General features: G+C 55.1%; 1 protein-coding gene across 1 annotated transcript in view; it reads left to right on the plus strand.

Annotated features, from left to right (window-relative positions):
• MDN1 (midasin AAA ATPase 1) overlaps positions 1 to 13,940 on the plus strand; it is an 84,611-nt gene that overhangs the window by 4,509 nt on the left and 66,162 nt on the right. The window contains 21 exon segments of the mRNA XM_061567775.1: positions 346 to 552; positions 925 to 1,056; positions 1,560 to 1,775; positions 2,430 to 2,599; positions 3,244 to 3,325; positions 4,097 to 4,192; positions 4,699 to 4,811; positions 5,793 to 5,941; positions 6,562 to 6,622; positions 6,850 to 7,058; positions 7,483 to 7,586; positions 8,063 to 8,207; positions 8,791 to 8,887; positions 9,179 to 9,292; positions 9,810 to 9,957; positions 10,352 to 10,465; positions 10,830 to 10,981; positions 11,437 to 11,615; positions 12,058 to 12,266; positions 12,560 to 12,706; positions 13,495 to 13,636. Coding sequence (XP_061423759.1) covers positions 346 to 552; positions 925 to 1,056; positions 1,560 to 1,775; positions 2,430 to 2,599; positions 3,244 to 3,325; positions 4,097 to 4,192; positions 4,699 to 4,811; positions 5,793 to 5,941; positions 6,562 to 6,622; positions 6,850 to 7,058; positions 7,483 to 7,586; positions 8,063 to 8,207; positions 8,791 to 8,887; positions 9,179 to 9,292; positions 9,810 to 9,957; positions 10,352 to 10,465; positions 10,830 to 10,981; positions 11,437 to 11,615; positions 12,058 to 12,266; positions 12,560 to 12,706; positions 13,495 to 13,636 — 2,986 coding nt within the window.

The following is a 13,940-nucleotide window of genomic DNA, read 5'->3' on the forward strand; positions in this document are numbered from 1 at the left end:
AGATGTCCCAGGTTCAATCTCTCGTTGCAGCAGTTTAAATAAAGGACAAGTTTATTCAATTCTCCCCCCCCCCCCCCGCTGCCTATGTCCACCTGTTAGTCAGTCGGCGAGATTTCGTCTGGTGAGGTAAAGTGCGGGTACTCCAGCCTCTTCCAAAACGTTTGGGCCATGTGGAAGAGTAGGCCAACATACCCTTCTAGAAGAGCTCCCTAGAGCATCTTCAAGTGGTGGTGAAGGCCCTTCCGCCAGCAGCGGTGCGAGCGTTACATTTACAGGCCTGAAGGGGGAGCGCCCCCCCCCCCCCTGCCGGCGGTGACTGAGCCCCTTGCGCCCGTCTCTGCTTAGACCCCGTGCCCGCTGGTGCCGGTCCCCTCGACGTGTGCGCTGCTGCGGGCCCTGGCGTCGGCGGTGGCCTCTCGCCGCGCCGCTCTCATCGAGGGCCCCGTGGGCTGCGGCAAGACGGCGCTCGTCGAGCGGCTGGCGGCGCTGACCGGACGGACGGCGCCGCCCGGACTCCTCACCGTGCAGCTCGGGGATCAAACCGACAGCCGAGTGAGCTCGCGACGCACACACCAGCACTCGCCGGCGACACACACCGGCGTTCACCGGCACTCACCGGTACTCACGAACAGCAATCACCAGCAACGCTCACCGGCGCTCCACGCAGTGTTGGCAAAGTAGACAATTGGGGGGGAAATCTAGTGGTGACCAAAGTGGTTGAGGTGGCCACAGCCAACTTTAGTTGGTGGTAGGTAAGTAATTATGTAGTAGTTTATCTATTATTAATTCTTGCTATACAATGCATGAAATCTTGTGTGCAACCATCGGTCCTGAAGTGCGTGAATTTTCGGTTTGAATCGGCGAGTCATTCGACGCGCCTCGTGTTCCTGTGTCGCCCTTGCGAATGACGGGTGTCGCGTGTAGACGCTGCTGGGCATGTACCGCTGCACGGATGTCCCGGGGGAGTTCACGTGGCGAGCGGGCGCCCTGACGCAGGCCGTGTCGCGCGGCGACTGGATCCTGCTCGAGGACATCGACTACGCACCGCTCGACGTGGTACGGTGGGCCGGAGGAGCGGGCGGGGAGGGGATGGTGGGAGATAGGGGGAGGGGGTGGTGGGGGATAGGGGGAGGGGTGGTGGGGGATAGGGGGAGGGGGTGGCCTCGTCATCCCAGCCCTCATTCGCATTAACAGCAATTACTATGAAGCCAGACCCTGCTGCCCCATGAGTGAAACTAATACACTTTTGGGCAAATGAAATATACAATCATGTTTTGGATTTGGCTAGTTAATAAGTATTTAGTGGATAATATTTGTATATGGTACAAGGGCTGGAGCAATAGTCGTGGTTATTGCACTGCACAATGAAACCGGCGACCCACTCACGGCTAAACTCGGTGGTGCAAGAGCACCGGTCGAAACAAAAGTTGTATTCACCGACTCGTCCTTTGGCCGATGAACGTGGCTGCCGGGCTCCGTTTATCGTGACCCGTCGTGGGCATCTTTGGAGCGCCGTCGCGAACGCTAAACCCACGCCGCTCCTGTCCCCGCCGCCGCAGATCTCGGTTCTCATCCCGCTGCTGGAGTCGGGCGTGCTGTCTGTGCCGGGGCGGGGGGACTGCGTCCGCGCTGCGCCCGGCTTCCAGCTGTTCGCCACGCGGCGGCTGCACGGGGCCGCGCTGCGCCGCCACGCCATGGGCTCGCACGACGCGCTGCTCGACAAGGCGTGCACGCGCGTGCGCGTCGAGCGCATGGCGCGCCCGGAGCTCAAGGAGGTGCGCTCACCCGTCTGCGTGTCGTCCTTATGCGCGTGTGGTTATGGGGGAGCGGTTGGCGAGGTTGGCGCGCTTGTGCTGAAAATTCCGCAACCAGAGTTTGATTCGTACTCTTAGTTTTTTCGGTAAAGTCACGTAGGTAAAAAAATGAAATTAAAATTTATAACGTTTCGGAGGCAACGCGAGTCTCCGTCATCAGGTGGGACCATCACAGCCAGATTTGCTGTATCAAGTGAGGCAGGGATTCCAAGATGCAAGTTCTTAAATACAAGTTAAAGGGGACAGGGGGGGGAGCTTATCAGAAGGTAGAAGGTAAATAATAAAATAATAAAAATAAAACATAATAAAATAATTCTCACGACGTTTCGGCCACAACGCAAGCAGCCGTCCTCAGGTGAAGACCAGGTCTGTTGGGGAGACATTCAGACGCGGTCTCCCCGACAGACCTGGTCTTCACCTGAGGATGGCTGCTTGCGTTGTGACCGAAACGTCGTGAGAATTATTTTATTATGTTTTATTTTTATTATTTTACGTAGATCTATCTACGTGACTTTACCGAAAGAACCAAAGAGTACGGGCCGTGTATGTGGATTTTTTTTTGGTTTTTGTACGAATGGGGACACTGCTGACGTGCAAGCGCTGTGCCCTGCCCAGGTGCTGATGAGCCGCTTTAGCCTACCCAGCCCTGCTGCCGAGCGGCTGCTGCTCATCTACTGCCAGCTGACGGGAGACGAAGTGGACAGCGGTGCGGGAGCGGAGGGACCCCAGATGACCTCGGCACAGCCGAGACGCCTCAACATGGAGGGGCGAGTCATTTCGCTGAGGTCGGTCGTGGTACTGTCCGTCCGCCCCATCACCACAGAAACTTCCTTGTTGAATTTGGGAAAAACACCAATGTGCATTGCTGTGTTTTACAATGCCGCTGTGGTATACTGGTTTTTTTTTGTAAGAATAGTGGTTAAATTTCGATTTAAAGCTTTCGTGACTGCAGGGATTCATCTTCTCGGTTCTTTCGGTAAAGTCACGTAGAAGGGAAATAATAAAATAATAAAAATAAACATAATAAATAACTCTCACAGTGAGAATTATTTTATTATGTTTTATTTTTATTCTTTTCCCTTCTACGTGACTTTACCGAAAGAACCAAGAAGAAGAATAGTGGTTGCTCAAACATTCTTTACCCCACTTGGCCTTTAACGCAGCAACAACAACAGCAGCAATGTGTCGCGGTGCCGCCATGTCTGTAAACTTGACGCGTGACGTCACGTGGGCCTGCCGGCAGGAGCTAATTTCATAATGTAGCCCGCCGGAGAACATCGTTCAAGAAACGTGGAGGAGATAGCTGCACCTGCCGCCTGCTCGGAGTGATCTGTGTCCTTAGAGGGCCTCTTCGGTTGTTCACCTGGGATGTTCAGCTGGAATGTTCAGCTGGGATGTTCACTGTGTTCCTCGCCGCGTTCCCGTGCAGGGACCTCCTCAAGTGGTGCCAACGCGTTGCCCATCTCTTCAAGGGCACGGCTGAAGCCAACGCGCTCTGCATCTTCCAGGAGGTGGGCGAGGCCTCTCTTAAAGCCAGTGTGTGGCAACCAATCAAGATCCCTAAAACACTCGCACACATGACGACGCATCGGTTCATAGCCCCCGGTCAGGCCCTTCGTGATTGTGCAAGGGTAAAGGGGGAGACACTTTCTCATCACGCCAAAGTCTTTGGCGCCACTCATGAAAGTTTAGCGATGTTTCGTATTGTATTGTAACTGCCACCACCACTGCCTTGGGCTGGACGCCCTTTAAAAAGAGCTGCTGAGCTCAATGGGCCTGTGAAATAAAGTGTGAGTCTTGAGTCTAAAGTGCGGCGTATTTTTTTTAATTGGGTAAGAGCAGGCTGACTCAGTGCTGCTCCTGCTAGGCAGAACAGTGAAGGATTATGGGATATTAAACGTGCATGTAAACACCTCCACCCACATCGCGTGTCATCAGAAACTAGTTTGTTGTCTTTCCCCCCGCAACTCCGATTAGCATAGTTTGTTACGTACGGTGAGAAAGAAGTTCAACAAACACAATGACCTGGCTCACACTTTGTCGAATTTTCTTTTTGCGATGCTTTTTTGGCAATAACTTGCCGATGCCACCACCACTCAAAGGGGTAAATTGCTAAGGCATTAAATGTGCCAAGATATGAATCTGGCCAAAGGTTTCTCCGTAATCTGCCACACATGACTGTGGCAATTCGACTTTCTCATGGTGGGGGACCAGGATGTTCAGCTTGCTCCCACAGCGCTGACGGATTGCGCGTTCTCCCCCCCTCCCTCCCTTCACCTCAGGCGCTGGACTGCTTCTGCGCGGTGCTATCCCAGCCCGAGAACCGGCAGATGCTGGCGGAGATCATCGGCTTCCAACTCAACATCATCCGCGAGAAGGCACGTCCTTCTGCGCACCACACACACACACACACACCTGCGCGCACACACGCACGAACACACATTCTCACATGCGCGCATACATGCATCTGGCATGTTCTCTCAGGCGTATATGGGATGCCACCCAATGCGTTGGGCGGCCTTTTGGGAACATGCCTGAAAGAACGTTCACCGTGGAGATGGAGCGCAGAAATAATATTGTGCGCGGGTGCTCGGTGGATATTCACGCCCCGGGACTGAGAGATAGTGATGGATTGGTGCAGGCCTTCATCTAGCGGTGAATCAACGTCGTCATCGTCATGGTTGATGAGGATAATGATGGTACGGGCATACCCCGGTTTATATTCCTGAAAACCAGTACATAAATTGAAAGTACTTAAATCGAAGCATATTCGTAAAGTAACACCAACGTGAATCGCAGCAGTCGTGTTCGGAAGCCGGCGCAGTTGTCGCTGATGAGGCTGACATTGCCGTCGTGGGCGTCGTTGTTTTCCCCACCATTGCAGGTGGAGTTTTTCTGTCGCCACTACAAGCCCGAGATTGTCGTCACGGAGACCACGGTTACAGTCGGACGAGCGACGCTGCCTCGACAGCTGAGAGAGGCCGTGACTTTGAGCAGGTGAAGCCGAGACGCGGCAGTAGGCGCTCGCAAACTGCACTTACACCAGCAGGAATCCAGCTAAGCCAAGCGGGGAATGGTGGTGTGTGTGTGTGTGTGTTCGAGTGTGTTTGCGTTTGTGTGTTTGTGGCGAGCGGTTGCACAATGGTTAGCGAACTGCGCTATTAACCCAATATCCTGGGCTCGATTTTCCGGCCATAGCTGACATCAGTGGGCGAGTGGTATTTGAACCACTACTGGGCCATCCACCTTCAGCTCATGCTGAACAGCGTGGCGAAGTTACAGTCTTAACAACCCCCATGACTGACACTGTGTGGAGAGTCCTTCATCCAGCAGTGGAATGATTAAAGGGCTATACATTTATATGATTTATTTTTAACAATAGCGGAGTGGTGAGCGAACTGCGCTATGAATCCGGTTACCCGAGCTCGATTCCTGACCGCGGTTAATATCGGTGGCCAATGATATCCGAACCGGTCTTTCCCACGCTGGAAGGACCGGTGACTGTGTTACGAACCCAGCTTCCAACCCTCGGTGCGCACCGTGTGCAAGGCGTGGGGGCGATAAATCAACACTAGGGTGGCGAGATGTTAACTGCCTCACCTTGTCTGCAGGTGGTCGTGGGTTCGATCCCGACCCTGATGCTTTTATATTTGGAGTTTGCATGTTCTCCACTGGGGTCGCGTGGATTTTTCTCCGAGTCCTCCGGCTTTTCCCTCCACATTTAGAATCGACACGTGGTTAAAGTACATTTGACTGTTATAAATTCCCGCATGATTAGCCGCTTCGTTTAGCTATCATTTGTGGACGGGTCGCTTATGAAAAACACCTACGTCGCTCAGTGGGCCCCACCTGGTAGAAGAAAAGGTTCAGTTTTCATTGAGCTTAGTAACATATCAAACAGCACTTGGCGAGCCTAACCAGAACGTGGTGGGGGGGGCTGCCGGGGTGGCTTCTCCGCACGCTCTCGCCGTCGTGCAGGGATGCGGCGACGTTTGCAGCTACGCGGCCCTCCGCGGTGCTGCTGGAGCAGGTGGCGGTGTGCGTGGCGCGCGAGGAGCCCGTCCTGCTGGTGGGCGAGACCGGCACGGGGAAGACGTCCACGGTGCAGCACCTGGCCACCAGCCTCGGTAGCAAACCCCCCCCCCCTTCTCCCACGCCCCGCTGCGTTGTTGTCTCGCCCCACGCTGTGTCGGGCTCGCGGTCCTTCCCTGTGTGCACAGCGATCGTGATGATGATGATGATTGTTATGGGATGTGTAGAACATACATGTTTATCGCACACACCGCAACCATGTATGTTGAACTTCTTTCACACCGTATGTAACCAACCGTGCGAATTGGAGGTGCGGGGGAGGGACAAAATAAAAACAAATCAGTTGAAAAAAATTAGATTTCAATCTCGATTTGATGCTAATTTAAGGCTGAGTTGACCTAGTGGGATTCAGGACCCATAGTTATCAGAGAGGGTCCTTGCCTATAAATAATAACAAGCAAGCCTGAAGGTTGTTGCGGCTGATTGGATGTATGTGGAGGGAGAGTCAAGAAATGCACATTTAAAATAAATAAATATATTTGCTTATAAATGATTTTTCTTGGCCGATCTACCCAATCGCCAAACGCGTTCCCGCTTCACAGTCCACCCAAGCACCGACTCTGCTGCTACAAACCAGACGTGAGAGATACCCACGAACCCTCTTTGGCTGCTGCTGCCGAATGGTTGCTGACCGTGTCAATGTTCTGCGTCCCAGGTCGCACCCTCCGAGTGATCAACATGAACCAGCAGAGTGACACGGCTGACCTGCTGGGAGGGTGAGCACAACTTCTGCTTACAAACAAAACGTCGATGCTTAACTGTTGGACTGCTCTAAGAGCGCACTGTACTTGCAAGGCGTGCTACATTCGCTGCGCCCGGCGTCTTGACCTGCGGATGCCGACCTTCGTACGATCGCTCACTATCCCACGCTTCTCTCTCGTGCTGCGATCTCCTCCCCGTTGCGCACGTACACACAAACACACGTGCGCGTGTGCACGCGCAGTTACAAGCCCGTGGACGCGCGGCGCCTCGTGACGCCGCTTCGCGAAGCGTTCGAGGAGCTGTTCGCGCGCAGCTTCTCGAGCCGGCAAAACTCCACCTTCCTGGGCCACCTGCAGACGTGCGTGCGGCAGAAGCGCTGGAGCGACCTCGTCAGGCTCATGCTGCACGTGCAGGCCAAGGCGTGCGGCCGCAACGGCGAACACGGCGAAGGTGGGGAAGGAAGCATTCGGTTTTCCGCGTTTTTAACGCTCCGCGCGACACTGGCACGTTGCGTGCAGAGCTGTGAGCAGCACAAAGGCGGCGGGCACACGGACAGACTGACTGACATATGGGCAGAGGGACAGGTGTTGCATGTATGTTGAACTTCTTTTGCACTGTACGTAGCCAACCGTGCTAAACGAAGGTGCGGGGGAGTTTTCAATCTCGATTCAAAAGTGCAACGCTCCAGTGGTTTCCTAAATTCGGAAGGAGCATTCCTGACGGCCGCAGAAGCGCATCGGAAAGCGCGCGATGCGGTGACCGACACATTGTTAATGCTGTGATCATTTACGGTCTGTACCTGGCCATGTACACAGGCGCAGTCCAAGTGACGGTGCGCGCGTGCTAGTTGACACGGGTTTGCTTGTGTGTGCAGGTGCCGCACTCCAAGCCCAGTGGGAGGCCCTGGGACTGCGCCTTGCGCAGATCCAGAGGCAGATGAAAGTGGCCGAGAAAACCCTGCTCTTCAGCTTCGTGGAGGTGACCCGTCCCCGTTCACTCACAAGACTTGCACGCACAACCACCCAGTCCGTCCCCTGGAGCCTCTCTTCCACAGCTAGGATTTTGACCCCTTAAAGATTTCGTGTTGATGGGTTCTTAGCATAATGCGTCCACCACTGCGCCACTGGGGGGCCCACTGCTCTTCCCAGAAACTCTTAGAAATCCCAGTTGCGTTGTAAACCACAGCTTAATGTCCCACGAAATATTTTCCGAATTTTCCCGGTAGACTGGAGTCTACGTTGAACGACTCACAGCCCCAGCCATAGCTCGAGGTATACTCAATGTGGTGTGCCGGTTGCGGAAATAATTTCCCGTTCAGGGACCTGGACAGACCGGGCTCAAATTAAGCCCCAGGTTGTTACCAAATCACAGAGGGCAGTTCCAATGGGGCGAAGCGCAGCGCTGCTGCCGGTGCTGAACCCCCTCTGCCGGGGCGTGCGTCTGCGCGGCTGCAGGGCAGCCTCGCGCAAGCGGTGCGCGCGGGTGACTGGGTGCTGCTCGACGAGATCAACCTGGCGTCGGCGGAGACGCTGGAGTGTCTGAGCGGGCTGCTCGAGGGCAGCCGCGGCTCGCTGGTGCTGCTGGACCGTGGCGATACAGGTGGGACCTCGTCCCCCCCCCCCCGGCCTCCCCTCCTCCCCCCCGACATCCCTTCACTTGCCGACCGTCGAGGCCGATTTGTTTAACGAACTCGACATAAAAAATAACAACAGGTGTGCGTGAATGCATCGAGAAAGAATGAGGCATTGCTTGACTTTCCCGACTTTCCGTAAAGTAGAAATAACAGGCCGAGTGTCTCCCCGCGATGGAGCTGCAGTATTCGACGTTCGGGGACCCCGAGACAGTGGCGGAAATTCCACATTCCCATCGCGTTTGGCGGTACATCCGTAAGTCTAGGTCTCGGATTGCTTGGAATGGCCTTGTTACAGCGCTCGGCCAGCACCAATGAGCAACCACCTGCAATTAAGCCGGGTTCTCAGGTGTGAGCGATGGTCTCGGCCTGGTCACCAATAACTGCAAATGCTTGGTGAAGCAACTCCAGTGGCTCTCCTGGGAAGTAATTAAACAAAATATTTCACACGTAACGATTTACCCTCCCTACCTCTCGCCCCCACCCCCGCCACACTCGCCCTCCGATTGAACGAATTGTAATTATTCCGTTTAATGTTCGTGCGTTTATTAGAGCCAATCTCACGTCACCCGGACTTCCGGCTCTTCGCCTGCATGAACCCGGCCACGGACGTTGGCAAGAGGGACCTTCCCCCAGGAATACGGAACCGGTACGGACTCGGAGGCAATGTGCACACCATATCTACAAGATAATCCGCTAATCTCCAGCTACGTTTGTATTTCTACGCTCGTCCGAATAGCTCCCTTCTACACCGCCCAACCAAAGTCGGTGAATGAGGTGTCATTTGAAAGCGAATGACGTGACCGAGGCTCATGTAAGCTTCGTTTTGTCGGACCAGCAACAAACCGCCGCTCTCCTGTACCCACGATTGAACTTGGGACGTGAATGCTCGCTGGCGGGGTCATCCGTTCTATGACCGTGCGCACCTCACCCCCGACAGGTTCACGGAGCTCTATGTGGATGAGATCGAGGACACGGGAGACCTGGGCATCCTCATCTCGGACTACCTGAAGGGGTTGAATGTCACTAGGCCCACCATCCAAGGCATCATCAGGTAAGGCCTCCTGGCGCTGCGTTTGGTATGGCGTGCGGTGCCGTGTGACGTCTTTCAGCTGTTATGGTTCGCAACACGGCAGCTGGAATAGTGGTATTTGAACATCCTCACTTTGTTATGTCTTTGTTCATCTGTTAATTAGATTTTGTTGTGTTGGATGGCAAGGATGATTGTTTTCATGATGGTTGTAATGGTCTAAGCATTTCCCAAACTCCAGTCCCAGTGGCCACCCACATGATAATCAGCCTTTTCACATTCATAAATGTTTCGTGTCGAAACAATTATTTTTTAACCCACGCGGGTAACGCATTCACACGTGAGGTCTCCATCGTCGGCACTCTGCTCCCGCGTGGAGCAACAAAATGAGACTCTAGCTGGTCACCCCAAGTCTCCGTCGCCCGACCGTGCGTTACGCACACGCTGCATCTTGCTTGACACGTTTAACCGTCTTCCCACTTCTCCCCCCCCCTCCTCCACCAATGTCACCGCCACCACCCACACCCCGTGCGTCCGAAAGCTTTTACCTGGCCGTGCGCAAGGTGGCACGGGAGAGCCTGGTGGACAGCACGGGCCACCGGCCTCACTTCAGCCTCCGCACGCTGTGCCGCGCCCTGCAGTACGCCGCCAGGAACCCATGCGGCAACCTCGCGCGCTCCCTCTACGAGGTGCGGTGTCAAACTCGGCTAGGCCTTTGTAACCGCGTGTGTCAGTGTGGAATTTACTCAACGCTGTCATTCTCGGGAATTTCAAACCAGATCACAGGTGGAGCCCAACACGACTGCCCAATGTTGTGTGCTCTACAAACCTGTGTTCATTTGCTCATCAAACACGCTTCTACAAACACTGCTTTCGTTCGCTCGACATCACCATAACTCCATGCCACCGCTTTACTACTATAATGCACAAGTTGCTCAGAGTAAATGCGTTTACTACCGGTGGGAATAGTTGGCGATGATCGCCCCACATTTTTTTCCCCGTGTATTGTGACGTAAAGGGCCCCCACCCCCCCTGGTTTACAAACTTCGACGAACATAAATAACCGTGCTCTGCATCCACCAGGGCTTTTGCCTGAGCTTCTTGACGCAGTTGGACCGAGCGTCGCACCCGGTGGTGGAGAAGCTCGTGTGCAAGCATGTCGTGGGCGCCCGCAACGTGAAGGCTCTCCTCAAGCAGGTGTGCGACTCCCGCCCCCCCCCCCCCCACCCGCAACGTCCGGTTTCTTAGCCACGGGTTGGAGCGTGGCAAAGTGTGGGGCGGGTGGTCACGTAGTGGCGGTGGTCACGTGGAATCGTCACGATTCCAGCCCGTCGGCTGTGGAGTTTCCAACTGTGGAGTTTCCAACTTAGAAATCGGTGGCAGTGCCCCGGGAAACACTCGTGTCTCGCTGCCCTGGCTGGGAACGAGTGCCCCTGGCCCGCTCCAACTTCCACAGCATTTCTCCATCGAGGCGGGAGCCACACGCGGCTTGCAAACTGGGGTCAGGCCACCCCCTGCTCTTTGACGAGGCTTCCTAAATTGGCCGTTGTATTGTGTACAGCCCCTCCCGGACCCTTGTCCCGGAAAGTTCGTGCAGGTGGAGGGCTACTGGCTGCCTCTTGGGGACAAGGAGGTGGCTCTCGATCCCTCGTACATCCTCACGGCCTCCGTGAGGCAGAACCTCAAGGACATCGCCCGTGTCGTGGCGGCTGGGTGAGTGCCCGTCTCGCGCGTCCGCACACCCAGGGTCTGGTTTACGCCACCCGCCTGGTGAATGGGTAGTAGCGTGCTGTAGAAACTAACGGAGATTAGTGCAAACGATTTTACTGAATCGTTGGTGTGAAGACGTGGTAAAAAATATATGAATGTATTCGTCTTGTGGGCATGTTTGTGTTACACCTCCGCACGTTGAGAGATAAGTGACCTCCAAAGTTAGTTAAAAGCGCAACATGGTCCCCTTATTGCAAGGGAGACCTGGGATTCCATAAGTCCAGGAAAACGGCAAAGTCTAAACAAAACAACATGGAAGACACTATTTACGAAAGGGTGCGCACGAGTACACATCCCTTTGCGGCTTGTATTGGTATTGAGCGAGAGTGTGGGCCCCCCCCCTACCCCCGCCTCTCCGACCCCCCCCACCTCCCCCGCTCCACCCCCTCTGGAGGCAGCCGCCACCCGGTGCTGCTGCAGGGAGAGACGTCGGTCGGCAAAACGAGCCTCGTGCGCTGGCTGGCGGGCGCCACGGGCAACGCGTGCGTGCGAATCAACAACCACGAGCACACCGACTTGCAGGAGTATCTGGGCAGCTACGTCTCGGACCGCGACGGCAGGCTCGTCTTCAGGGAGGGTAAACGATACGCGACGCCCGCTCTCGCAACTCGGCTAGATCGCTCGCTCTCTCGCTCGTACGCATCTTCGCTTGCTCGCTTGAGCTTCCTCGCTCAAATCACGTACGCTCGCTCGCCCGCTCTCGATCTTCTTGTCGCACGTCACTCCACCAAGTTGTCCCCCAGTTCAGCCGCGCCTATTGGACCCTCGCTTGGATCTCATTGCCCATTCCTCATCCTCATTAATGTCAAACCAATACATTGTGTGCATCTCAGAAAGGACTATGTGTTTATTATTCATCAAAATATTTGCCTTAATACCATGAAACTGGTCTGCCGTACGGGACCTTGGCTTTTGTATTGCTTCGATTAGCACCCGAAAGAAATCGCATCTTGCTGGGCGTCTCGTGGCCGTGGGTGTGATCGGTCACTCTCACTGCCCGCCACTGTCCCGCGCGCCAGGCTTGCTGATCACGGCGATGCGTCGCGGCCACTGGATCGTGCTGGACGAGCTGAACCTGGCGCCCACCGACGTGCTGGAGGCGCTCAACCGCCTCCTCGACGACAACCGCGAGCTGCTTGTGGCCGAGACGCAGGAGGTTGTGCGCGCGCACCCGCGCTTCACGCTGTTCGCCACGCAGAACCCGCCGGGCCTCTACGGCGGTCGCAAGGTGAGGCCCGCGGCTCGCCTGCCAAGCCCGCGGTTTCGAGCGTCGCCCCATTGCTGAGCGTCGCTGCAGTTGGGTTTAGAGTTGGAGAAAATAAAAATGTTCCGCTGTAACCGGCGCGATTTCACGTGCGGGTAAGGACGCCCTCACGCCGTTGTTTAGTGCGCGTGCGTGCCTCCCGCGTTCGTCTGTGCGTTTGCGTCTTCACGCGCACACGACAATTCGGAAGATTCCGTGACCGTCTGGCTTTCCTCGCTCTCCATCACGTCCGTGGCCCATGCCGCCCCTTGCGCCAGGTTCTGTCGCGCGCATTCAGGAACCGCTTCGTGGAGCTGCACTTTGACGAGCTGCCGAGCCCCGAGCTGCAGGCCATCCTGCACCAGCGCTGCCACCTGCCGCCCTCCTACTGCGCCAAGCTCGCTGCCGTCATGGCCGACCTGCAGGTGTGTCCGCCTGAGGCTTGTCCTCTCCCGACGGAAACCGGCTGAGAGAGCCTCCTTGCAGAGGCTCCAACCGCTCACCCCCCGTCCCGCTCACTCGCTCACACACTGACCCATTCACCAGCTCATTGCCGCGTGAGCTATGTTTTGCAACAATTATTGCTCTTTGTATTGTTGAACAGCCTTGTAGAATTGCGGTGGTTCCCAATATTTAGCTTGGTGTGTGCAGACCTATCAACTGTCCGCGTACCCCTGACAGATTATATAGGTTTCGTATAATACAATTTAATAATCCATTGCATCAACACACAACTAACTCCGAAAATATTTAGTTATTACTTGATAACAATTTATTAAACATTGACTCTTGAATGTCTCGTATGTACCCTAGTGACGTACATATGGGAATCATTGTTGTATTGAACTGTACTCTGGTTGTGTTGTGGCAGTGGTGGTTGCAGTGGTTGTGATGGTGTTGTTGGTTATTATGATGGTGGTAGTTGTGATGATGGTTGCGATGGTGGTTTTGTTTGTTGTGGAGGTGGTTCTAGTTGTGATGGTGTTTGTGGTTATTATAATGGTGGTAGTTGTGATGATGGTGTTGGTGTTTGTTGTGATGGTAGTTGTGATGATGGTTGCGATGGTGGTGGTGTTTGTTGTGGAGGTGGTTCTGGTTGTGATGGTGGTTGCCATGGTTGTGTGATTGTGGTGGCGCTTGTTGTTGTGGTGGTGGTTATTAAGATGGTGGTGATTGTGACCATTGTGGTTTGTGGTGATGGCGGTGGTGGCAGGCTCACCGGCGCGGCTCCAGCGTGTTTGCCGGCAAGCACGGCTTCATCACCCTGCGCGACCTCTTCCGCTGGGCCGAGCGCTACCGCCTGGCCGAGCACGGCGACAAAACCTACGACTGGCAGCTGCACCTGGCCAACGACGGTGCGTGCCGCAACACGCCTGCGTCGCGAGTGCTGGCAGCGGTGTGGGACCTCGCTTGTGTCGGCCGCGCTGAGCTCCCGTCAAGGAGCAGAACCCTTCATCACGCGAACTCCGCTCGTGCTCGCAGCAGCAGCAGCAGCAGCTTTTGGCTGGCCGTCGAACAAAGACGGTTGCCGGCGTCGCGAGCTTTCGGACCTGCTTCTGCGGCCGTCTGGAACGCTCTTCCTTCAGATATTAGGAAGCCACTGGAGATACGCACTTTTAAATCATCTAGATTGAAAACTAATTTCTTTAGTGTTTAGTT

Source organism: Lethenteron reissneri, chromosome 5, assembly GCF_015708825.2.
Source record: "Lethenteron reissneri isolate LAM-NWPU_2019-01 chromosome 5, ASM1570882v1, whole genome shotgun sequence".
Classification (NCBI taxonomy): Eukaryota; Metazoa; Chordata; class Hyperoartia; order Petromyzontiformes; family Petromyzontidae; genus Lethenteron; species Lethenteron reissneri.